This window comes from Thermobia domestica, chromosome 13, assembly GCF_964235325.1.
Source record: "Thermobia domestica chromosome 13, izTheDome1.hap1.1, whole genome shotgun sequence".
Lineage (NCBI taxonomy): Eukaryota > Metazoa > Arthropoda > Insecta > Zygentoma > Lepismatidae > Thermobia > Thermobia domestica.
In genome coordinates, this window is record NC_137466.1 from 179,442,066 (window position 1) to 179,469,838 (window position 27,773).

The 27,773-nt window shown below is 33.0% G+C and overlaps 1 protein-coding gene across 2 annotated transcripts in view; it reads right to left on the reverse strand.

The window, feature by feature from the left end:
- Positions 1–10,669: 10,669 nt before the first annotated feature.
- LOC145667442 (serine protease inhibitor dipetalogastin-like) overlaps positions 10,670–27,773 on the reverse strand; it is a 32,373-nt gene continuing 15,269 nt past the window's right edge. For both annotated transcript variants that reach the window (XM_081734923.1, XM_081734922.1), the window contains exons 4-10: positions 25,836–25,976; positions 21,582–21,734; positions 21,057–21,236; positions 19,202–19,390; positions 17,789–17,941; positions 12,107–12,153; positions 10,670–11,487 (exon numbers count right to left, since the gene is read on the reverse strand). In XM_081734923.1, coding sequence (XP_081591049.1) covers positions 12,119–12,153; positions 17,789–17,941; positions 19,202–19,390; positions 21,057–21,236; positions 21,582–21,734; positions 25,836–25,976 — 851 coding nt within the window. In that variant the 3' untranslated portion in view covers positions 10,670–11,487; positions 12,107–12,118. The remainder of the gene's footprint in view (positions 11,488–12,106; positions 12,154–17,788; positions 17,942–19,201; positions 19,391–21,056; positions 21,237–21,581; positions 21,735–25,835; positions 25,977–27,773) is intronic.

The following is a 27,773-nucleotide window of genomic DNA, read 5'->3' on the forward strand; positions in this document are numbered from 1 at the left end:
GAATAACAAAAGCCATCAACTTGCATACAGAAAATTAAATATATCGTCAATATCTAATTTTAGTTAACATAATCTTCTTTTGTAATTACTAAGTGAAGTTGCTCTGATACCTGCATAGAAGTTCTCAAAGTTACACGTATTTGTTTACTATTTACTATAAATGAAAGAAATTAAATATTTTCATAAGTTTATATACGTCCAGTACGTTTGTTAAATTCATAAAATAATAATGTATATTTTACTTAAGTTCCTGGATCTATTTCTTTATTTGCTTACTTTAATTCTGATTCATGCTTGTCACATCTCTGTTATATGCAAAAGGCTTTGTATATTTTCTTATGTAAAAGGTAAAACTATGTGTATCTGACATATAAAAGAGTGAATTCAAAATTTTGTTATGCCATCAAAGCATGAAAACACAACAGGTAGACTACGTAGAAAAATAAATCAGTGTTGTATTATATGTTATTTCGAAATATTTTATTTGGTAAATAAAACCTTTGAATTTGATTTATGTGCGAATCATTGTTCTAAACATTATTTCTCTTTCAGCATTTGTTTTGGCCCACCGGGATTACCTTTGGTACTTTATATCATCGGTCATCTTTAGATGAAGATTTTGATAGAGTTAGTTAAAACTTAATTAAGGGTATTCCTATTAGATAGCGTATCGTTGACGGTGCTTAAATCAGCTATAGTTCCCGTGTCTTTTGATGCATTTAGACCAGGGCTATCCGATTACAATAATCCCGTCGGAAATATGAAGGGCGACTAGTTGTTAAACTCTTCAACAAAAGTAATAAATAAAAGTGTCAATAAAATGTAGTATTATATTAAATGATAAAACACAGAGGCATTTGTGAGTCACACAGAATTGTTTCTACTTCCTGCGGATAGAATATTGGACAGCCCTGATTTAGGTCGTTGTTTTGTCTTCCACTGATTTTGAAGATCCGTCCTTGGATCTTCTAATATTTTCTTCACTCTCGATCAAATGTCCGTTAACGCATTCTAATGCTAATATTTCATTACCTAATTGATTATTTTTAAGTTACTGTAGTTTTTGTTTCTACTATGCTGGTGTTTCATTATTTCATTTTAAATATTCTGAGTTTTATTCTGATTTCACACAAAAACCAGTCAACTTCATAGATAAAAATATGGAACTTAGAAGTGCTAAGGTTTTAATACGACAGTAACCATTAAATGATTAAGCCATTAACCATTAAACGATGCATTAAGGACAGTGTCACTTATACTTTATGAAATATATTACAGAAAGTGTGGTACTAAGTGTGACATTCACTGTTCACATGTTCCTTCTAGGCGATACGACTTGAATGTGTGACACAAAATGTTAGCGCATAACAGGGCCTTACAAAGACCTTCAATTTGATACGTCATATCTTGATGCAAGCTATGTCGCCTAGTGAAAATGTCTTAAAAGATGGACTGTGGTAAGTCATTGCAGAAACCTAACGATTCCAGAGATTGCAGAAGAAATATCCATCTTAGATTTGCTGTCACCGTTTGTTAATAATAATAATAATAATAATAATAATAATAATAATAATAATAATAATAATAATAATAATAATAATAATAATAATAATAATAATAATAATAATAATAATAATAATTTAAACTGTTTCACCGTGTACTGAACAAATAGTAGGGGGTCTACAGTATCAGATTAAATTGTGGTACATGATCACTGCTAGCTCTGCACAAACTTCAGGTGCTCCGTTAGTTTAGGGATATTAGATCACTATACAACAATGGTTGTATTCTTGGAAAACTCTTGAAAGGCAAAGTTATTCATAGTTAAAATCAGAAACACAAATTGAGAATACATATTCCTTTTACTTTAAGGCTCCATATTTGAATATGGCAATAATGTATGACAAGTATTCGTTATAAATAATAGAACTTTCGAATCTATTCTCTGTGAAATGAAGCAAGAATGAAGTTTCTATCTTGAAATATCGAGAAGATACGACTTTTTAAAATAGGAGAGAGAAATTCTGTCGTTGGATGTCTTGATGACGTTAGCCTCGGTTTCCTCAAACGGGATTTTTTGAAATCACCAGCATGTTGCTTACCACCATATTTTGAACATCTCCACATACTTTCAGCTTATTATAATATTTCTGGTTTGAACTTTTTTTTTTGTCTAATTAGACGTGCCTACTAAGGTAATGTAGATGATTGAAGACACAAAGTTGTAATCTAGTATTGTGCTAATATCCATATAAAAGAATCAAAATGGTACTATTATTATCACAATAAATCACGATACTTTCACACAAAGAAAAAATAAAATGAATCTGTGGTCTAGCTTTATGTTAATTAAGGGGTTATGCTGATTAATGCAAATCAGGAAAGCGCTTTAACTTGAAGATGGTTATTTTTATATCACCATTTCTTTCAGTATCACCACTTACATACTTCTCAACTTCTCCTTTGGTCTATGTATCACAATACTGGAATGTAAAACTCTACGTAGTGAATAATAACTTTATTGGGTAGTCAGGTGAGTTTACTTTTTCCAATTCCGATATATGATACGTTCATGAATCTTGCTATCCGTTCTCCATATTCCCTCTTCTTGATGAGGGGTAGCAACTGCCTTCGAAACCGGTATCTACTATGGGATCAGCAGTTTGGCATCCATGAGTTATTGGGTAAGATCTCTTCTATAATAGTAAAGTCTTTACTCTATGGTGGATAATTATGTGGATAACCACAGATCCTCAACCTCAATAAGTTCACCAAGGATCTGTGAAAATTACTCGCTGATAGTAAACATAGTATTTACCCAAACGATTGAAAAGGAAAAAACTTCATTCCTGAAATTAAAGCAAAGGAAGGTGTAGGTAAAATGAAAAAAGTGTTATATGTATTAAAATATATTTTATTGTGAAACGTTTAAAAATGTTGGATTACTTGTTCATCGCTAAAGCCCAGAATTTATGGCAAAACGATATGTTTTATCTATTTTCAGAGAATAAGAAATATATCAATTTAAAGTTTAATTAATTACATTATTACATTTCCCTTGTTTTCCTTCGTTTGTTACATACAAAAAGTTTAAAATTTAATACGTCTAGTTTGTAGTTTATGACAAAAGACCCGTTTAACTGTGAGTTAATCGTTGATATGAGCGTGTTACTTACAATCATTAAAACAACTCCTTCGTGCCTATACGGTTAGCGTTCGGCGCCTAAAGACCCGGGTTTGATTTTCGATAACTCATGTGGTTCAGATCCCAAATTACGCTGTAGATCCACATCTCATATAGCTTCGGTGCTGAACGGGTCGCTAATATCCACATCAGACCTATTAAAACAATCACCAAACACAGCCTGTGATAAGGATTTATTAATTTGAGAAATGCAGTAATGTGAAGTGATTTTATAATTCTTAGCAAAATGTTGAAATATTGATAAAAAAAAAATAATTAAAATAACGAACCTTTAACTATAAATTATGCTGGTGAATTGTTGTAGGTCAGTCATTTCGAAATCCGTGTTCTATGACGTCATAGCCTCCGTCTCAGACGAATAAGCTGTACATTGAACAGATAGAACAAGTTGACTTTGTCGGAGCAGTGGTAGCAGGCAAATAAGAACTTCGAGGTACACTCATGTCCAAAAGTATTGTCGCATGTCTATAAATATGTTATAGGAATATAATTTGATAACAAATTCGCCCGGTATTTCTTATAATGTTCGTATGTGTATAATCGGCAAATACATGTATGCGGCAAATTTCATGTCAAAAGAGCAGTAAATAAGAACAATAAAACGAAAATAAAATTTTCTTGTCCATTTAGCAACATTTTATTTTACTCATTATAATTTTCGTATTTATAATTTTTTCCCTATGAAATTTACCACAAATATACATTTCCCGATTATACACGTACTATCAGTATTAAAATTACCCTGCAAAATCATTATCAAATTATATTCTTACAAGAAGACAGTTATAGATATGCGACAATAATTTTGGACATGGGTGTACATCATTATTTTTATATTCATTCGCCACGTAAAGGAGTTTGGTTTGTTACAACATACACAACGTGAGAACTGAAGTTTGAATTTTTGTATTTTCCCTTATTCTCCATTCCACGCTTAAATACTATTTATCGAATAGAAAGTCATTTAGTTTCACTTTAGCCTTGCATTCTAGTAAAAGATTTGTACTTTGTATGGGAGCGCGGTGGCTCAGTGGTAGAGCGCTCACCTCCGGTGCTTGGGGTCCCTGATTCGATCCCACCCTGCGCCGTGTGGACTTTGTGGTGCACAAACACCGTGCTCGTGGGTTTTCTTGGGGTTCTTCCGTTTCCTCCCGCTTTCTTCATTCCACCATTTCATTCATTTCTCATCATCACCGTCTCCTTTAGCCTAACTGGCATAATCGTGGGACGTAAAACAAAGATTTCATTTCATTTAATTTGCATTTTGTATCCTGAGCATTATACAAACCTGCTAGTCTCAGCTGCACTGCGGGTAGTCTTATCAAGCAAGGATGGAATCCACAATTACTCCTACAGGAATATATGGGGAACCGATTTTTGATTGTTCGTATTTTGAGCTCAACTGGATAGACCACTTCTTCCAACGAACTCTATTTCTAACTTTTAACCGCTTAACGGTCGAATTTATTTTAGAGAAACGTCCCAAAAAGGTCATATTATTTTATTTCATATTTTAAATCTATCATAAATGCGAGCTAACACGATTTATTTTAATTGTCATTCAGAACCAAATTTCGAAAGTTATAACCCCTCAAAATACTACTTCTGGATTATCCAGAGTTTTTTCGGGCACAATTGAAAATAAAATAATTGTAAGATTAAATGAATTTGCGTGCTGAAAAAAAAAAATGTTTTATTTAAACAAAAGCTTTATCTGCTTAGTCCTGAACAGAATCATGGCAAAATTTCTATTGTCTTATAAGTTGAGGCTATTTAAAACGTGAAAACATTCAATCGGGATTATCCCGAAATATTTCGGGCACTGTAGGAGTAATACACTGCCGCCTGTGTAAAAGTCAATAAACCAAAACAAAAGACGGATAATTTGCTTGTTAAGATTTGCTGAATGCACCTTTTCTTCTCACAACGAAACATTTCGCTTAAATACAGATTCGAACGGAAAAATATAGTTTCAACGTATTAACTCGGGATAATCAAGATTTACATATTACTCTTGAACGTAATAATTCGGGTAAAACCGTTAAGCGGTTAATCCTCTACCTCCTGACCAAAATTGATGGTGATCCATTAAGGAGTTTTTGAGATTCTGTCTCTCCCGGACGGACACACGGAGTAAATATATAAAGAAGTATTTGGTAAACAGAACTGCTTAAAATAGGGTGACCAAATCGTCAACAAGAAAAAACGGGGCACCTTTTATTTCTGGATAATTGCTCCCCTAAATATATTTTTTAGCCTCTCCGTTCTCTCTCTCTCTCTCTATGTCTCTCTTTGTATCTCTCACAAAAAGGGCAAATTTACACTTTTTCGTTTTAAAACCTATTGAAAAGGTCGTGGAATTAATTAGATAAGTAATTATCAGCAGCTAACAAAAAAATGAAATATTTGAAAACATTACTAAAAATATATGAGCGCTCAAATCTAGCACCGACAGGATTTATAATTACTCTCAGCATCGGATTACAACTCCTTTTATTGGCATTTTCTTACTTTTAAACATTATTTCACTTACAACTGATTTTCTTTTTACTTTTACTTTTATAGTTCTATACCTTTGTTCTCCTTTCGTAGTGTTACATCTTACAGGGGTGTTAGTCAAATCACGGACACTGTACTGTGCTGATGACAGCGCCTCAATGCGCCCAAACAGAGAGTAAAACAGGTTACATTTGTTCTCCATAAGACTTTCCGCCCCTTGCACTGTTGTCTGCGGAGTGGGGAGGCCTAGGAGGGAAAACAGTGCAGCTACTCCAATATCGCAAATGTCGTAATGACGTTGCTAAGTAATTAGACATATTCCAATATAATCACATAGCTTAGAAAAAATATAAATTAGGAAATTTTAGCGATTCGAAAGGTTTTTTGTACCGAATATACGTAAATACGGGACATTTTGGCGTCCCGGGAGAATTTTTCGGGACACCGGGAATAGTAGTGAAAATACGGGACAATCCCGTTTTTACGGGACGGTTGGTCACCCTAGTTTAAAAGCACATAGTTGGAATTGATCGAAGTGTTTAAAGAAATGCCTAAATCTTACATTAAAAGGTTGAGAATTTGTGAGTCAGTATGGTACAAGGGCTATCTTAAAGACACGCTTCTTGTTTCTCGTGTACTTTCCATTTACCATAAACTTTAATAGTTTCATGCAGTATGCGAGGGTATTTATGGAAGTTTCTGGCGTTAACACTGAAATACCACGCCACTGGTAGTTAGACGTTCCTAACATAGAGAGCCATCTGTGGAAGAAACAATGTACCAGTTTCAACTGTCTAACTGCGTCAATTTGTTGGAGGAACTCATTTGAATTAGCTGTTGTGCGTTGAGCTTGCATATTGCATGACGGCGCTCCAGTTTATAGCGCTGTTGTTGCCAAAGCTTCAGCAAAAGACTGTGGCTTCAAGGAGATTCAGCATAGGCCACACCCGAGACTAGGCGGATATAATGGCTTATTATTAGTAGCGCAATATTTCAGTTTCAGGTAGGAAAGTTTTAGAAATATCCTTGTAGATATATATTTAGTAACTTATTACTTGTATATTTTAACCGTATACAGTATAAGGTCTATTAGACCTCAGCAAAGATTTTCACAGACGGCGCATGCGCTCTCTTGGCGATAATACCTTATGCACTCATGACTAATAAAAAGTCACGAGTGCTGACGTCTTACATCCACGGGAGCGCATGTACCGTCTGTATAAATCTTTGCTGAGGTCTAATAAACCACACACTTACTGTCTAGGGTTAAAATTACTTTCATACTACTCACAAGGGAACCTTCCGAAAATGAAAGTTGCAGGGAAAGATGTGACCTATGCCAATTGAAAGAGCTGTAACAGAGATGTTCATTCCCAAAAAATTAGCTGCCCATAGCAATAGGCTCAAGAAATATAAGGAGTGGAAATTCGGGAAACAGCAAGGTTGGACAAGAGGGAAAAAGTGCAAATTCCGCAAAAAAGGAGGGCACGGCAAAATACAATGCTGACAAGTGATGAATATAAAGAGACTTGCCACAATAGGGAACAAATGAAGGCAACCAGTGGGGTTAACAGTGTTGCCAACTGCAATGAAAAGTACATATTTTGCAAAGAGCACTATATGAAGTGAGTGCAATATTCAGTGTCAACCTATAATGTAGAACATAAGATATGACGTGTATAATCAGTGGTAAAATCTAACAAAAGAAAATAGAAAAAGCATAAGTACGAAAAATACGGAAAAGACGAAGTTGGCCATAATGCGCCACATTTGATCACGAGCTGTGCATATTAGAATGAACAAAAAAAGGTGTACCAACTATGCAGGAAACCGACGTATCTAGAGTCGAAAAGAAAAACGAGTTCCAAAGTTAGCAACACTGACCATGAAAATCCAGACAATTCTAATATAGTTAGGCCACTCGCTTCACAAAGGCCAATTCCAGCTACAGGCATTAGCCTTCACATCACTTGTACATCTCGTCAACATTGTACGTGCAATTGTTCGATCAGACAATGGTCCAAACAGAAGATACATTTGCAGTGACCACAGCGAAATACTGCCAATCCGTCACACATGGTACAATGATCGCTTGTGAACGTCTCGAAACAGTACTCTACAGGTGTCGGAACCTTTGGTGGTCTTTCTATCACATATCCACACTTGTTGAAAGAAAACATAATCAAAGGCTTGATCCGCTGTGTGCTGCTGTCTGCAGTACTATCACCGCCTATATGATATATCCAGAATGTCCCACCTAACTCTGCGACTGAAATAGTTTCAAAGCGAAAAAAAATGTGCCACATCCAGTTGTGCAGGAATGTACCCATGTCAGCGAGCGACAAACTTCTGTGAGACGCAAGTGTCTCCAAGTTCCCCATCATAGAGTCCCAGGGCCCAACTTCAAAATTTCAAATAGCACCATCGGTCGAGTTATATTTCTTTCGATAAATCTTGGAATATGCAACAACGCATATCAGAAATATTTACTATATGGGATTTCAAAATGGCCGCCAAAAATATCTGCTCGGTGACAAGAACAACGTGCATTTTTGGCGGCCATTTTGAAACCCATGCTTCATATAGCAAATGTTTCTTATAGGCGGTGTTGCATCTATCCACAGAATGTTGCGGTTGACCCCTCGAGCCTTATGATGGAAACCCTGGGGAACTTGCTTCTTACAAAGTTTTCTTGGCCCTCGTCATGAGTACATTCCTGTGCAATTGGATTTGCAACATCTCTTTTCGCTTCGCAGCAATTTGAGATCACAGTGTTCAATGCCATGTTATAGACCAACATATATTTGTGGCGGCCATTTTGAAAAGCATGCTTCGTATAGCAAATGTTTCCTATATGTGTTGTTGCGCATTCCATGATCTATCGAAAGATGTACCACTCGGTCTCTATTGCCATTTGAAAGTTTGATGTTGGCTCCTGGGGCCCTCTGATGGGGATCCTGGGGGCACTTGCTTCTCACAGACTTTTATCACCCCTGACATTGGTACATTCATGCACAACTGGATCCGTCACATTTTTTTCGTTTCGCAAATCTTTCAGGTCACAAAGTTTGTTGGGATACCCTGTATATTCCCACATACGACCCAACCATGACATAATGTTCACTACTTCTATTATCGGTTGTTGGCTCAACCCAACTATTTCATGTTCCCCAACTTGACATTGCCTCAATCACTCCAGCATTGATGCATTCCGAGTGATGCCTGTTGCCGGAATTTTCTTTTTGTGAAGCGAGTGGCCTAACTATATTAGAATCATCTGAATTTTCATGACCAGTGTTGCCAACTTTGGAACTCGTTTTTCTTTTCGACTCTAGGGTACGTCGGTTTCCTGCATAGTTGGTGCATCTTGTTTTGTTCATTCTAATATGCACAGCTCGTGATCAAGTGAGACGCATTATGGCCAACTTCGTCTTTTCCGTATTTTTCGTACTTCTGTTTTTTTCTATTTTCTTTTGTTAGATTGTACCACTGATTATACACGTCATATCTTATGTTCTACATTACAGGTTGACACTGAATATTGTACTCACTTCATATAGTGCTCTTTGCAAAATATGTATTTTTCATTGCAATTGGCAACACTGTTAACCCCACTGGCGGCCTTCATTTGTTTTGTTACCTATTGTGACAAGTCTCTTTCTATATATCACTTGTCAGCGTTGTATTTTGCCGTGCCCCCCTTTTTTGCGGAATTTGCACTTTTCCCCCTTTGTCCAACCTTGCTGTTTCCCGAACTTCCACCTCTTATATTTCTTGAACCTATTGCTATGGGCAGCTAATTTTTTGGGAATGAACATCTCTGTTACAGCTCTTTCAATTGGCATAGACCACATCTTTCCCTGCAACTATCATTTTCGGAAGGTTCCCTTGTCAGTGGCGTATTTACGATTTTATTTCGGGGGGGCTTTGTCAACTTTAGTCCTGGAAATGTGGAAATTCTACAATATTTAATTTACTTTAATATAGTAAATAACATTTCGGGGGGCTTAAGCCCGGAAGCCCTCCCCCTAAATACGCCACTGATACTACTATATGTCTTCCAATTCCGCGTATTTTAAATGTTTTTTTTTTTTTAAGTGTGCAATTTTTCCTACTATTTTCAGCAGTTTATTTTGCCATGAATTCCGGGCTTTACTTATCACTGATGCCAGAGCTCAAATTTCAAGTTAATTAATCATTGAAGTCAGTACCAACACTGTCAAAAATGCACGAATGAATTATACAATGGCAATCGAGAGAAAAAAATATTTGAACTTCCAGTATGAATATCGTACGTAATATTAAGATATTGTCATATCTTTTAATATACTTACATTGAGAAAAAATTTTAGGTGGCGTACTTAAAAAGGTAGGTTACATGCGTAATTCCTGTAGTTTTTGGACTTAACGTACAGCAGACGCATAACTGAAAACTCATGGTTTATAATACTTTCCGTATAAGTGTTCTGTCTATACGTACTTTCCATACGAAACAATATAGGCGGATAGGATCTCACATACAAATGGATGTACATAACATATAGCTGAGGAACGTAACATAAGTATATTCATGTGATATACGGAAAACTGTTAGATGTCAGACATCCTGCAACGGCATGATGTAACATCGAAGGGCAGTGCATATGTAGCTTATGGATAACGTATGCTCCATACTGATTTCTGTAGTAAGCAAGAGGATTCCGTATATTTGTAAAATATACCGCTGTCCGGAGAACGGATTTTTCTCAGTGTACTGCTTACCACTTGGTTTCTATTTCTACCTCTCTTTTCTTAAAAAAAAAAAAAAAAAAAAAAAAAAGAACAGTTTTGAGACTTTAGTTCCTATCTCCATAGATGCTGATGAAGAACTTTTGTGTATTCTACAATCATATCGATATATCTTTGATTATTCTATTGTTAGTATTCTGATAATACAGGAAAAATCGAAGGAAATTTTCAGCAAACATTAAGCATTTTTATCTATAAAATACATGAGATTATATTTAATCTTGACATCATCGAATCATTAGGCTTACTGAATTCAATGAAATATTACTACACTGAATAACATCGAACTAAAATTCGTTAAAATGTTTAAAATCAATACATTTGATGTAGTTCATACATACGAAAATCCAACATTAACAAAGCACAGCTAAATAAACACTTAATAGATACATTAACAAATATGTTGTATTAACGAGTTCAGCTGCAAGTTTTACCTGGTCTCATGCGCTCTATGATGTAGATCTCTACTGCCAATATAATGGTAAATAAAGTCCATGTACTGACCACATATCACTAAAGAAAACACTAATAGGCTTACGTAGTTTTCTAAATCCGGTAGCATCGTGAAGTTCATTTAGTAGAGGCAAATTGATATTCCGTATGTTCTCTAATTTGTAATTATGTTAAATATATTTACAACAATATGTATCTCTCTCTACTCACATATTAAAGTGAATAGTGTGTTATTCGATATGCAAGCCCGAATCACAAATATGCTAAAATCTTCAAAGAATGTCAACCACAGTTAATCCACATAAATAATATTCAGAGGTCATAACTGAATATTTTCTCTTCAGTCCTTAGTTCCAATTGGTTGTCTTGCATAGATATTGAATTATATAATGTGTTATTCGTAGAAAGTCACACCCTTTATTTGTTTTTCTTTCATATGTCTTTACGAAGGTCCATACTCAAGGAACACGATTTCATCGCGTATATGTAACAACTAACAAGATTGTCCAGGGATTTTATTTTAAAATATTCATTATTTCCCCCTGAAAGATACATATATTTTGAATATTAGAAGCATAATAAAACATATATAATATAATACAAATAAAGATCAAGAGTCATATTTAATATGTGGTTTTTATTGCATTATGCAAAATACTATTACTTTCATCACTCGATTTCCTTACTGAAAAAAATACTTTTGAACAAGAAATAACTTTAAGAAGCATTGAGGATAATTTAGAGTAACGAAGAATAAAAGATTGTTTTACATTTTACATATATACAGTACACAAATTATAAAACTGATAATCACACCAATTATGATACAGCTGACCAAATTCTTACCGGAACAAGTGCACATTTTTAAGGGGATTAATCTAGATGTATATTCTGAACTAATTAATTATTCATAGTATAATGAACTACGTCTTTAAAGCAATGACTCTCCTTTTAAGCTCAAGAGAATGATCCTGTTTGTAGACAACTAAATCAAAATTTAATTTCAGTAGTCCATAATGGTCGAATGTACAAGATCACTATTGACAAATCTGTGAAGTAGTTAATCAAGAAATTTCCTTTCAAAAACAATAATGTAGGTTATAAGCTTCTTAATTTTATTTACTAGCAAATACTCACAAATAAGGTACTGAAGAGACATACCTTGTTATTCCGTTAAAAGCATTCTCCAAAGTATTTGAATGAGAGATCTGCAATAAAGTAAACAAATGTTATACTTTAATTGTTAAAATACGGCAGTATAATAATTAGAATATGTGTTGAATAATGTAAAATGCAATTAGTCATGGTTCTAATATCAAACAAGGTAATAAAAAAAACGATTGGAATGGAATCTTGAAAAATAATCTGTCCCACGAGACTTGAAACTTAAAAATATGCTTCTCAACTTGCAATAAAAACTCATTATTATGAATAGTTCATGATCAATCTAGTTTATCACTTTTTTAGTAAGTAATTTCACGTTCTGATACTCAGAAATAGACAAATCATTAGTTAATCTTTCAGTCCTCCATTCGATTCTCAATGTCATGTAACTTGCTTATAAACCGCCTGCATAATACATCTAACATAAGAATGCTGAGAAAATTCTACATGTACTTTTGGTCCTTATATTAAGTATTTTACCTTAGTCATACAAGAAACAAGTGTAAATATTACATAAGAAGAGTATGCACTTGAAAGGTATGTCTTCAAGGCCGTACCGTATTGAAAAATTTACCCTAGTGGAATAAGGGATAACAACAAATTTATCATCTATATATATAAAAGAGAACGCACAAAATCCTTTGTCCGCTCATCACGCTAATACGGCTGAACCGATTTCTTTCATTTTGGGGGGGTTGTTAGGATTTGGACCCTAGATGGTTTTTATCATATCACTTTAATTTTCAATTACCAGTGTCTTGAGATAATTGACCATTCAGGTGTCCATACGTACAAATCCTTTGTTATTAGTTCATCATAGGTATAAAAATAAACGTATTTATATGCAACCCGCATGACCCTGTGACTCGGCGGGTTAACATAACTGACAGGCGCTATAAATCACTTGAAAGCGAAAAAGTAAAAATTATCTAAGTAACAAAGTTTATTGCGTTCGGGGGTGACCGCAGCGAAGCGGGGCGGGTTAACATAAATGACAGGCGATATAATGTTAACATTTACTGCAATCTTCTATGGTTTTTATCATATCACTTGAAAGCGAAAAAGTAAAAATTATCTAAGTAACAAAGTTTATTGCGTTCCGGGGTGACCGCAGCGAAGCGGGGTGAACGCTGCTAGTAAGTGATAAATAAATATTTTGATGTCTTGCTAACACTTGACAGTAAAACATAGCCTGAAGATTCTAATGATGCAATAGCGACTTAAGCTTTCATTTTAAAATTTCGTTGTGTACGTTTCCAAATTCGATACTAATTACTTACGAATAAGAATCAAAGTTTATTTATCTATCTAGCTTTCGATGAATGCGAGACATGGCAAACGTTTCCACTTATTAAAAATTAAAAATTGAATTTCGTTAATTGTTGATTCATTCTTCGACAATAGATACTAAATCAGATATTTTAAAAGCGTATCCATGACTGGAAGATTTACTATTATGTATTTTTGAGGCTAAAGGAATCCATGTTTGAAAAATAAACCTTACCTTTAACCATCGCCGCACGAAATCAATCAGAAAAGGGACTTTGAGCTCTCTTCGTTATGGCAATTTATTCTCATATTTTAAATGAAATACGAGTAATGTGAATAGAAATGTGAATAGTAATGTAAATGGTAATGAAAATGTGAATAGTAATGTGTTTATGCTCTCTCTCTTCTTGAATATAAACCTGAATCAAAGGAATGTTTTCTTTCTGTGTCTTTCAAATCGTCAGATGGAAAGAAGACTTCAAAATTTCAGTCAAATGTAAGTAAGAAGTTACACTAGCTTTGTGTAAGAAACATCATATGTCTTACAGATCTATTAATTTGTCATGAAATATTAGAATTTTTTTTTTTTTTTTTTTTACTTTTGTAAAACAAAACTTTCAGCAATTTTTAAAAATTATAGGATTTAAAAGCATATAATTACTGTCTCTACGTGGAATTGCAGTATACAAATATATTTTAAATTAATAGATTTTGGGATATAATCCATATTTTGGATGATTCCAAGAGAGAGAGAATAGGCCGATTTTATAGTTTTCTGATACTTATCTCTTGGAGTAAAGTTAATTTTACCTAATCATCTGCAATATTTACGCCACCATGGAGTGCGTAAACATTATGTTTTAAATATACATTCATTTGTTTCCCAGACTTTATGAATAATATGAAATTCTTAGTGATGTCATTATGAAGAATATAGACGGACTTATTATTATTATTCACATTGATATGGTCCTTTCTTTGTTAAACAATATCATAAAAGCGCAATTAAAATTGCAATATTTTAATTGTAATTGGAAATGTATATATTACCATTACAAAACTTACATTTCGTTTCTGAAAGTGTTACGACAAATCTTTAAAATTTATGTAAAAAATAAAAATAAAATTATCTTTAATATTTCTGCAAACCTTTATACATGTACTTCGCAGAATAATGTCTCCTTAAAATAGAATTAGGTTTTGACATCTACCGAACCCAGCGAGAGTTCTAGCACAAGACGTAACATGCCGACGCAATTTCAGCGATTAAGGCCCTTATTCACTAAAATGTATAACATTGATCTAAAATTACTTTAGAATTCTAAAAGATTCCAATATAAGACTGGACAAGTAATAAAGTCATCCAAAGGCTTGATAAGAATAAATCCTTTAAAATATTTGTTTCTGTTGCCAAGTTATATTTCCTAAAACTATCATCTTTAATTAAACTAGAGATGCAAGGGCTCGAAAAAAACCCGGCTTTTTTTAAAAAAAAAACTCGATTTTTTCTGCTTCGCTTTTTTGTTTGTGAAATTTTGGGCTTTTTTCAAAATTCTGCTTTAAATTGATAAAGCAGACTTTGTTTCGTTTCTCTATAACACAAAAAGTCATTTAATTAGTGGTTGGTACCGATAATAATATAAAACCTCGAAAATAAACTATGAATTTCGAAAAGATATTTCAAACAATTTTTCTTCAACATATTTACATTATGAATTTCAAAGGATTAACCAATGTATATAATAACAATTTTTTAACCTCCTATATACAAAAGTAAGCAGGGTTGACAAGAACCATGATTGTTTTTGAAAATGCCAAAAAACCGTTTTTTTTGGGGGGGGGGGGAGTTTAAACCAGTTTCTTTTTTTTTTGGTTTAAACCAGGTTTTTTGATTTAGATATTTTGCTTGTACTTATATTACATATTCAGAGAAATAAGTTTGTTTCGCCTTGGTATTATTATGCAACAACGGGGTTATGCTGGAAGAGGTCCCATAAGCTTAAAGAAGTCCGGTCAGTAAATTTCTTAAATTGAGAAACTCCCGCCCTAGCCATCGGGGAAATCCCGTCATTACTTCAAATGTAAAACAATAACGGGAAAATCCTGTTATTGCTTTGCATGTAAAATTTAAAGGTCAACGTATCATAATCAGTACGCTAAAACTGAGGTATTAAATTACAAATTTAGTATGTACATATCATTGAAAGTACAATCCAAGCTAATGTTGGAAGCTACTTAGGCAATCGATAAATTTTACGAATTTCTATCAATATATTTAAGCAACCTTGGTTTCGTTTCGTATGTTTAGGTTTAACATCCTTACGTAATAAAGAGGTTATCAAGAAGAAGACTTTCGCTTAAAGTGACATCCGGACCGCTACTTGATTTACGCATGAAAGAAGGGTTGTGGTTCGACCGAGAATTTTACATGGTACACCTTGATTAAAAGGTGAAAAGGAAACTAATGCAGATGATTTGATATCTGGAAACGTCACCATAAAGTTGACACGATTCACATTTTTTATTCTTTTCATTTTTTTTTGTTTAAACCAGTTATTAAAAAAAATAGCTGGTGTAAACCAGCCAACCCTAAAAGTAAGCACTTCTTTAAGAAAAAAAATACACAAATAACTAGCAAAATTGTATGTAGTATTTTTACTTCAAAATATTCCATACCCTCTTTTTGAAACAAAATAAAATTAAAATAAAACATAAGAGAAATACTTAGATTTATATGATACACTTAAGGGCTGCACATCTCGAGCTCTGGGTTCTGTATATTCTTGAAATTCTACAGTTAAGTTTTATATAAGCACCATTACGGACCCCCCTCCCAAAAAAAAGGACTACGAAATATATTTAAGTTAAGCTAAATACAACTACACAACAAACATGACTGCGTGGTTAGCTTTTGCGCTTCTATCGGGAAGTCCGGGATTCAACCCAACATTCGACCATTCTGACAAAGCTTTTCTTCATTCCATCTGTGAATAGAAATAGTGCGTGTACTGTGAGTTGGTCGACTTCCTTTCTTATTGTTTTTAAATCGTTATTATTACTAATTACCAGCAGTGACGGTTTTGCGAAGGTTAGGAGGGGCGGTCTTTCGGACTGAAGCCTGTTCCCCAAAGTTACAGAATGTCTAAAACAAACGAAATATCTATTAGTTATGCCTTTACTCATAAACTTTAAGCTCCCGTCAAATAAATATTACGAATGTTTAGAAAAACTAAACATTAGCAAGAAAAACCCCTCTCAAAATACTTTTCTAAATCCACCACTGAGTCTCAGCATAAAATGATTTTCAAGATTGTATCCGGAACATTATTGCTAAACATATAAACGAAACGAAATATTAGTTATGTCTGTACTCATAAACTTCAAGCACCTCCCAAATAAAATTAGGACTTTTTAGAAAACGAAACAATCAGAGAAACCCCTTCCAAAGTACTTTTCTAAATCCGCTACTAATTATTTGTATAAATTGGTATTCAAGGTTGTATCCGGAAAATTATTGCTAAATCATTGCACAGCTACAGTATAACAGAAATGTGCAAGTACGGTTTAACGGATATATTGGAAAACGTACGCTTTGACGGATATATAGAAAAACGTAAGTTTAACTTTTGCGCAAGAAGCTAGAGTACTTAGCTCTTAGAAATGAAACACGGATGACAAACTAAAATGATCTAGAGGAGAAAAAGAAGTCGATAACTCAAAAGTTAAAATAAAGTTAAATAGCTTCTAAAATTGCCCTTAAGTGCTACATTCTTCATGTTAGCTCTAATTCGTAAAACATGTGCTCCATCCATCTTGATGGTGAAATTCAGAGCGATATGTGGCATTTAGGTCATGGAATTCTTATCTAACTATAGAATATACTATAAGAAAGCTATTTAGATAGAAAAATCATGAAAATGAAAACAGCCAAAATTTCCAAAATTCTCGTTTTTTTCCCAAAAAAGCCGGCTTTTTATGTGAAAAAAACATCGATTCAAAAAAGCCGGCTTTTTTGCATCTCTAAATTAAACTAAAACGTTTAGAAGTGTGTTATTAATCTTTACAATAATATGTGTATTTATATATAAAGGAGAGAAATTTTAAGCTTAGCGCCTCATGAACAATTCACACGTCTGTTTCGTTGGGGACTAAAATCGTAACTATGTAGTTTATGGTCTTATAATGTACTATTTACATATATAAAAAGGTCTTTTTAAAAAGATACCCATGTATAGAAGTGAATTAAGGCATTAGTCTGTTTTCCCACTTCTTGGATTTATTTTACTTGGCATTCAAGTGCTACATATGCTGTATATACCGTTTAGAAGTCAACAGATATAAATTACCATTAATTTAATGTAGTATTAAATTATTATTATAACTTAGCACTAAGAAGGATATGTTGATTACCTGATCGTTGAGAAAGAGAACACAAAAATGCTAATTTGCTGACGTAAGTTCTTTCGTCGGATCCACACACCAAGTCTCTTTCTCTATTTTCTTTAGATCTAAAACATGGATCATCCTCTAGGGAACATGTGGAGTTCCATCGTACAACCTCAACTACGGCCAAGAAAAACAACAGTTATGGAATGTGAATCACTATTGTAATTACAAACAGGATAAAAATCATAAATGAATGTTGATATGAGCTATAAAGTAGTTTGTTAGTAAGTATGCAAGTAGTATTCTTTTCTATTACACCGAAAAATGTCATAAGAAATAATTTTGAATTTTCAGTAATTTTCTCCTAATATAATGTAAGATAAACTTTTTTTTGCCCATTATTTGTTTCATTTATTTCCGGACGTTTTAAAAGCAATTTTTCAGGCTTCATTCTCAGAGTTCAACTTCTGACAATGTATCAGTCAAAATAGACAATGCTTACATTAGTTTGTGCTTTAACTACAAAACCAGTACCGGTAATTTTAAAACATTATAAATTAAATAGAACTAATTACGGGCGGTAAACCAAAAACCCTATATCTTTCATCACAAATCCGCAAAAGTACATTAAATACATAACTCAGAAAAATATCTTTCCATAATTAGTTCCTCAAATTATTTATGTATTATAAGCTTTTACTAGAACTTGAAGAGCATGAAATGAAATTAAATAAAATTTACAGTTTTACGCGCGTGGTTATGCCCTGTAGGGTAAAGTAGAAGAATGATTCATGGAAGAGAATGTCTATCATGGAATAATTGATAGAATGAAAATGTGGGACGAAACAGGGCTCAGAGGAAACGCATGGACATGTTTCACTACAAACTCACGTAGCTTGGAATCGAACAGGGACTCCTTGCATCAGAGGTGAGCACTCCACACAGAATCACTGTGATCAAAACTTACGTGCGTATATCACTGATAAAGCTTTCTTAAATTATAGAAAGCCATACTATTCAAGAAGGTATGTTAGACATTTTTTGTATATCTTTCTTAAATAATGGCACTTCATCCAACCCTAGCTACACCTCTGAAATATTTTACAGTTCACATATAAAATACATGCAGTCTAAAAAGTTATATGGCATTCATAGAGTAGTATAATGATATATTTCTTACAGGATAGATATAACTACCATATATAACAATGTAGACCTATCATAGAAAAGCAAAAGAAATAAAATACAACAAGTATGAGTAACGCACTTTTGAATGATTTCATTCTACAATTTTTAACACTTCCATTAATAGTATAAATGTATCATTTGTAATTTGAAAAGTACTCATATTGATCCATTCCAAACTTCAAGCTACTTCACATTATCATTTAAAGAACATTGCCACTAAAATATCTTGTAGCATAATAATGTACTTACGTAATTTATCTTTGTTAGCGCAGTTGAAATGGTGGACACTTGAATATGTCTTTCCATCTGAAGCACAGAGTTTCAGTCGAGGATCCTCATGGGCGTACATATCTAGTCGATTACAATGGTCGTCTTCCACATCTTGATATTGTGTGGAGTTATCATCATCGCATGGTCCACGATGAGATATTGTAATGTCTATAAGTAGTTCCATATTAACAGATTTAAAAACCAATGTTAAAATCAAAGATTGGTAATTTTTATATAAAACTTAAAACAAAAGTTGAAAGTCTTATTTCAAGATCATTGTGTGTAGCTGTACCATCTGTAATATTTGTTTATATATGTAATTTAACTAAGTTTAGACTAATTTTTATTTATTTATTTATTGTTTGTTTGTTTGTTCTCTTAATTTGCAGATCTCACATTTGATACACTTTTTTTACACGTTTTATTTTGAATGTTTTAATGTACAGTTTGCTTTGGTCATTGCTCTTCATTGCTCTTATAGTGATGGGAAAAAACAATCATTTAATCTTTAACCCATTAACCTTTAACCAACCATTTAATCGATCACTAGCTAAGTTTATTTAGCCTGCTTTCATTAATAACAAGATGCTTATTATTATTATTATTATTATTATTATTATTATTATTATTATTATTATTATTATTATTATTATTATTATTATTATTATTATTATTATTATTATAAGTGATTCCAATATGAATTGACTGTTAAGTCTAGGGGAAGATGCTTAACCATTGGACACTTTTTTAATATTTCGTTTTACTTAAATGTGTATATTTGTGAAAGGCTAAAGGAAAAGTACAAGTAACTACATATTTCAGCTTCATGTTGTAAAAATAAAAACTATATTGCAGCAATTAGAAAAATACCAGACCAACTTCAATCAAGATCATTCCGTCCCTTGGTATATACTGAGTGCATACCAAGAGGAAAAGATTTTTGTATCTAGAAACAATATTAAATTTAGTGGTAATGGATTATTTTCAACGATTAATTTATTTGTCACAAAATAAACGATAAAAATATAAACATAAAAAAGAGCCTACTTCCTCTTTCTTATTAGAATTGGAATTTTTGTTTTATTAAGGATCTTTACTAACAAGGTACACAATATATGCATAAAAACCAATAATATTGCAATTTTATCATATAATTTGCTGATAGAATATACAATTAGGCAACTTAGTTTCTAAATTAGATATACTCAAAAGATTATGACAACAAATAATTATTACTACATCGAATGTATTTTACAGAATATTTACTTTATAAAGCAAATTTAATAACAAAGGACACAGTATGTGTACAAAAACAAGTAATATTGCAGATTTGTCATATAATTTGCTGAAAGAATATTGAACTAGACAATCTTGGTTTTTAAATTAAATATGTTCATAAGATCGCTACAGTAATTAGTGAAATCACATTAATAATGTTAGTAATTGCTTAAAATTAACTAAATGTAGAAACAATAAGAAAAACTATTTTAAATACACTGCAGTATTTTCAATTTCATTTAAATACAGTTGAAAAAATAATCCCAAATGTTGAAAACAAAAAATTACTTTCATACAAGAAGAAAAAAAGAAATGTCCTTCCCGCTAACTTGGGTCGTAAGTGTATGCAAATCACTCTTGGAAAAATTATCTTACTGGAAGGAAGAAACATATCCTAGGAAATTCAGGAGAGTTGTAGGTGCTCCCCGAGACAATACTGTCCCTTGGTTGAGGAAGTTCTCCTACTTGAAACAGATTTAAATAACAAATTGATAACTATAAACACATTCAAAGATTAGGAAATCCCTTTCATCACTATTAGGTTTTGAATACTTACTTTCATCCTTCAATGCTTTACACATCAAAACATGAGGATTAGGGTAAGTTGAATTATCAGATCCACAGACAGGGAACCACAAGGGTTGAACACCAGCCATGATGCAAGAATCTATTGGATTGGTTGCAGAATTTACTACGTCTTCGTATTCACAGGAGCCTCCATGTACAATTTTTATATCTACTAAAAACAAATAACACTATTGCCAATAACAGTAGAATTAATTGTAATAGTATTTACAATATGAAAAAATTAATGTCTTGATAAAGATATATCGTTTTCTATGGTCTAGAAAGCATTGTAAAACATTCAGAGTTAAGCTGAGTAACATTGCAAGTTAAAGATGATTGATTTTAAGAATTACAAAACTTCAAAGAACAGGTTAAAACACATGAATGGTGTTATTCGTATAAGGTATTAGTAGTTAAGTTATGAAGCTTAAGTTTTTAAATATATATATACACACAAATTAAGACTCTTATAAAGGTGGGAGAAGTATGTTAATAAATAATGGGATATACTTGCCTGGATTTGCATATTTGAGACACATTACTTCAAGGTAGTTGTTGTAAGTTTTCCCATTAGAAGCACATACTTCCTTTCCAGTTATATTTCTTCCCGCATAACAAGGATCAGGTCTTTTAGAGAGGCACTTGTCATCGGGGTCAAAGATTATATCTAAAAGTATGAAAGAAACACACAAATCTCATAACATTGCACTCTTATATACCACAAGTGTTCGATAAAGTGTGATCCACATTTGTTCTTAACATATCCAGGAATACTAAATATTTTACACAATCCTATTTAAAAGTTTAAATTGTGGCAAAGGAAGATATATATATAGGAATTATAATTTTTCATACAAAGGTATGCTGTAATTGAAATTTGATTAGTTAGAATTGCCATTATTATAGTGTTGCAAAATGATACTGCAACTCTAGAAAATACTTTCATTTAGAAAGTTATTTCTACAAAATTGCTATAGCTCTTACTACTTTTCGTAAGTTGTTGTGAGATTTACATGGTTAAAACTATGGCAACGAAAATCAACAATTACATCTGCTTAAATATGGTTGATTAAAAAAAACAAGAGCATTTATTGTTATAACAATTATTAATTAGTATTTAAAACGAAATAAGTATCATAAAAACATATCTGAAGAAATATGCAAAAGCTTTTGCAACTTTTGGGTCTAAGACCTACACTTAAAAGTTTGTTACTGAATTCTCTATATATATCTTTGTGTGTGTGTGTGTGTGTTATTTGGGAATTTTTCAATTTTGAGCCCTCCATTCGACAGAGCATCAAGAACAATGTAAAGAGGTGATGGAATTTTTCGTGTCACTCTTACCTTTCCCGAGATATTGGCTCAAAAAAGTGCCGATTTCGAGATATTTAAGGAGCCATATCTCAAGTCATAAAGAGATTATATTCGTGTTGGTCAATACCTAAGAGGATGGTAAACATTTTGGTACCAAATAGGAACCGGTGGCCGTTGGCCGGTGGGCGGCCGGTGAAACTATTTTTAAAACGTCGCTTCTACATGCCCCCTAGAAACCACAACATGGGCGCCCTTGGTTGAGTTCGTTCCTCTAGTGACTGCCTTAACTTATTCTGACAACACTGAAAATTCTTCAGGTTCATATATACTGTTGTAGAATAACATTATCTATGATTGTGGTAAGCTTAATTTCATTATCTTCTTTCACTTATGAAAAACAAACAAAAGAAAAATAGTAAATTTTGTACTATATTTAGTATGTCAGGCTCTTAATACTGTGTGTATGGGTTTTCTTGGGGTTTTCCTGTATCCTCACACTTTCTTAATTCCTCTTTTCATTCCTTAGCATCATCTCCGTCTCCCTTGGCCTCGAAAACTAATCAAGAGACTTTAAGGTAAAAAATTTAAGGTAAAACATTCTACTCCATTTACCAAACATAGCTATTATAGGCAGTGATGAAAATTTTCCGATTCATAAAAACATAGTCCACTTATTCCTACATCGTTGTATAGCCGTGATGTGACGTGGAAAATTTTCTTCTATACTTTTCCGGAAACTTTTCCGTTCTTAACAAATATCAGTGATCAGGTAACAATTCCTCAGTATTCATAAATTGATTAAATACATGTACAGAAATGTTAAAAATTGAAAGATCGTTTAAGGAATCTGAAAATTTTCATGGCTCAGACAATTTTCAGTACTATGTAGAAACAAGTGAAACAATTTTTCATGAGTCGAAGAATTATCTGTCCTGTACAATGATGAAAATTTTCCGGAAAATTGTTTAGCCGTGATGTGAGGTGAAAAATTTTCTTCTATATTTTTGCGGAAAATTTTCCGTTCTTAACAAATATCAGTGATCAAGTAACAATTCCTCAGTATTCATAAAATTGATTGAATTTATGTGTAGAAATGTTAAAAATTGAAAGATCGTTTAAAGAATCTGAAAATTTTCATGACTCAGACAATTTTCAGTACTATGTAGGAACAAGTGAAACAATTTTTCATGAATCCAAGAATTGCCTGTCCTGTACAGTGATGAAAATTTTTCGGAAAATTTTGAAACGGAAAATTTTCCGATTCATAAAAACATACTAGACTTATTCCTACATCGTTGTTTAGCCGTGATGTGAGGTGAAAAATTTTCTTCTATATTTTTCCGGATAATTTTCCGTTCTTAACAAATATTAGTGATCAAGTAACAGTTCCTCAATATTCATAAAATTGATTGAATTTATGTGTAGAAATGTTAAAAATTGAAAGATCGTTTAAAGAATCTGAAAATTTTCATGGCTCTCACAATTTTCAGTACTATGTAGGAATAAGTGAAACAATGTTTCATAAATCGAAATATTTTTGTCTTGTATGCAGAAATTGAAGAACTTTTTATGAGTCGGAAAATTTTCACCATTTTGAAGCAAAAAGTAAAAGAACTTTTTGCGAATCGGAAAGTTTTATTGCTCTGTAGAAACAAATGTAAGGAATTTTCATGAATCGGAAAATTTTCATCACGATGTAGAAACAAGTAAAAACACATTTCAAAATCCGGACAGTTTTCGATATTATGTATAGTGATGTTAGGTGGAAAATTTTCACTATATTTAACTGCACATTGAGATATACAATTCCTGTAAAGGAAAATTAGACAGCAACAAATTATAATTTTCCAATTAGATTTCGGGAATCAGAAAATTTTCTATTTCAAGTTGGGAAGTAGAAATTTGCATAGTGTTTCTCTCTCTCTTTCTCTCTCTATTATATCTACTTATTTATAAATGTTGCAGAATCTAAATCTATAAAAGTAGTAAAGCTATGAAAAAACCGTCTTATGCGTATTAAACTGACGAAATCTAATATTGTAAGATCAAAGGTGGATTCTGAGGGAAGAACGAATTGAAGTTTTTGAAACATTCTTGAAATGAAGAATCGTTAGATTTTCACTTCATGAAACTTTTTAAGACAATATTTATTACCAATAAATTTTTCGGCGAAACAACGATGTAGGAATAAATGGAGTATGTTTTTTATGAATAGGAAAACATTCATGACTTTTAATAAGTTGAAATTTTAAATAATAGAATGGGATATTTGTACTCTACGAACTCATGTTCTCTGCACTTTGCATACACAGAGAGGGAAAGAAGAGTTGAATTGAGCTAACGTCCCTTTCAGCAGCGAGACTATATAAGACGGGACGAACTGATTAACATGAAATCCGAAATACATGAGTTCCCGCTGGGAATCGAAGCCAGGTCTTCCATGCCAAAGGCGCGTATGCTAACCGCTTAGCAACGAAGGAGCTCGCAGATGAAGAGAGAGAGAGAAACACTGTGTAAAAGTTTACTTCCCAACTTCAAATATTAGAAAATTTTCCGGTTCCCGAAAGCTAATTGGAAAATTATAATTTGTTGCTAACTAACTTTCCTCTACAGAAATTCAATTTTTTAGCTGAATGTACAGTTAAATATAGTGGAAAATTTTTCACCTAACATCACTATACATAATATCCAAAATTGTCCGGCTTATGAAAAAATTTTTCCACTTGTTTCTACATCGTGATGAAAATTTTCCGATCTATGAAAATTCCTTTCACTTGTTTCTGCAGAACAATAAAACTTTCCGATTCACAAAAAGTTGTTTTACTTTTTGCTTCAAAATGGTGGAAATTTTCCGACTCATAAAATGTTCTTCAATTTTTCCATATAAGATAGAAAATATTTCGATTCATGACAAATTGTTTCCTTGTTTCTACATACTACTGAAAATTGTCTGAGCCATGAACATTTTCAGATTCTTTAAACGATCTTTCACTTTTTTTTACATCCCTGTACATGAATTCAACCAATCTTATGATTGCTGAGGAATTGTTGCTTCATTACTGATATTTTTTTAGAACGGAAAATTTTCCGGAAAAATATAGCGGAAAATTTTCCACCTCACATCACTAATTATAGGCCTCTAAGTCAGTGAAGCAATGATGATGTCTATGTTAAACAAAAATAGTGCCACTTTTATCATAGTGCCGTAAATAATATAATAAAATAAAGGGCTTGAGATCCTCCATCCCACCTAGTACTCTCTTACCCAATATATTACACCAATCTAACGACCTCTTTTCCTTTCTCAAAACCTTCCTAAGTAACCAGTGCCTGTGTATATAACATGTGACAAGAACTAAAACATTACCACTGTACATGAATAGAATCTAAAACAACCACATTGAATCTTATGACGTCATATAGATATATTCAACAATCATAATTTAACACTTACTGCTGTATGGATGATTAATTGCTGCACACCAGAGGTCCTCCATGTTGTGGTAGAAAACGCCATTAGTGTCACACACAGGGCTATATATTTCAGAAAAGGGACAAAGAAGTCTGCATCTGCCGTAATAATCAAGCTTTAGAACTAATATTCAAAAAAAAGGAAAAATATTAATTTTCTAATATAACAAATAAAATTTACAAAAAAGAATCATATAGACTATCAATGATGGTTTCTATTCGTATGGGCTAAGTGTATTATCATTTACTTATCCCAAAAAACCTCTTGGTACCAAACAAATCTCTACCGAAGAGTATGCGTCAAAATCTTAAATATTGTGCTTATCTAAAATTAGTACGCACTCAGTATTGCTTGGTTCTTCATTACAATCCAAATTCTACACCAAAATTCCTTCCTCATCCGCTCCTACGAAACCAAAATTGAAGTCGATAAGAAAGTAGTTCAATACTACCATAGCAGTGGGCTATATTTAGAAAAATGCATTACAAAATAAGAAAATAATTTTATGGTAGGACAAAGTGAAGAAATGGGACTAACACTAAGGGCTAAATAAAATGAGGATATGGGATTAAGATTGAAGGCATTGAGCACTCTTCCTAAGGTTGAGGGCTAAATAAAATGAGGAAATGGGACTAACATTAAAAGCATTGTACACTTTTCCTAAGGTTGAGGGCTAAATAAAATGAGGAAATGGGACTAACATTAAAAGCATTGTGCATTTTCCCTAAGGTTGTGGGCTAAATAAAATGATGAAATGGGACTAACACTAAAAGCATTGAGCAATTTCCCTAAGGTTGAGGGCTAAATAAAATGAAGAAATGGAACTAGACTAAAAGCATTGAGGAATTTTATTAAGGTTGAGGGCTAAATAAAATGAAGAAATGGGACTAACACTAAAAGCATTGAGGACTTTTATTAAGGTTGAGGGCCAAATAAAATGAAGAAATGGGACTAACATTAAAAGCATTGAGCACTTTTCCTAAGATTAAGGGCTAAATTAAATGAAGAAATGGGACTAACACTAAAAGCATTGAACACTTTTCCTAAGGTTGAGGGCTAAATAAAATGAGGAAATAGGACTAAGACTAAAGACCTGGGTAAGAGTGAACCATAAAAACTTTAGGAGAATGGTCCATGCTTTTAGTCTTAGTCCCATTTTTTTATTTTACCCCACAAAAATATTGAGAAAAACACTGAATTACCCCACCAAAAACTCTTTTTATAGTGCATTTTATTAAAGAATTGTAAAAATTTTATTTTATTTATTACTATTTTTACGCTTATTTAGATAGCACATTGTTCTTAAATGACATAGCAGTGGGATGGTTCTTAACATAGGGTTACATGCACAGGACCGACACTGCGTAGGGCCGACACTTCGTAGGATCGACACGGCGTTTCGATCGTACGTATTTTATGCATATAACTTGCACAGGCATAGAATCGACAGGAGTTTATAATTTGTAAGAGCAAAGATTAAACAGATAATAAAAATATTATTTTTTAGGCACATGATTAAAAGTTAAATTATTTCAGAGCAGCGGCGTAAGAGCAAAACGGCACAGGACCGAAACGGCATAGGATCGACACGGCATAGGACCGAAACGGCACAGGATCGACACGGCACAGGACCGAAACAGGTTTCTGAGCTGAATTGTCGGTCGTATGCCGTGTTGATCCTGTGAAGTGTCGGTCCTGTGCCGCATCCCCCTTAACATACAGGTCCCAGGCAGCCTCCATCCTCCTCCCTTCCCCGATTAGTATGCCCGCCGAGAGACGAATAGTATTCCTCAAATCTGACGGACTTAAGGCCATAGTTGCCGGTCGTGTCCAGAAATATCTATACAAATAAATAAATGACTCAACGTATTTATAAAAAGGGCGAAGTATTTATAATGTAAACTTTGAAAATAATTTTCA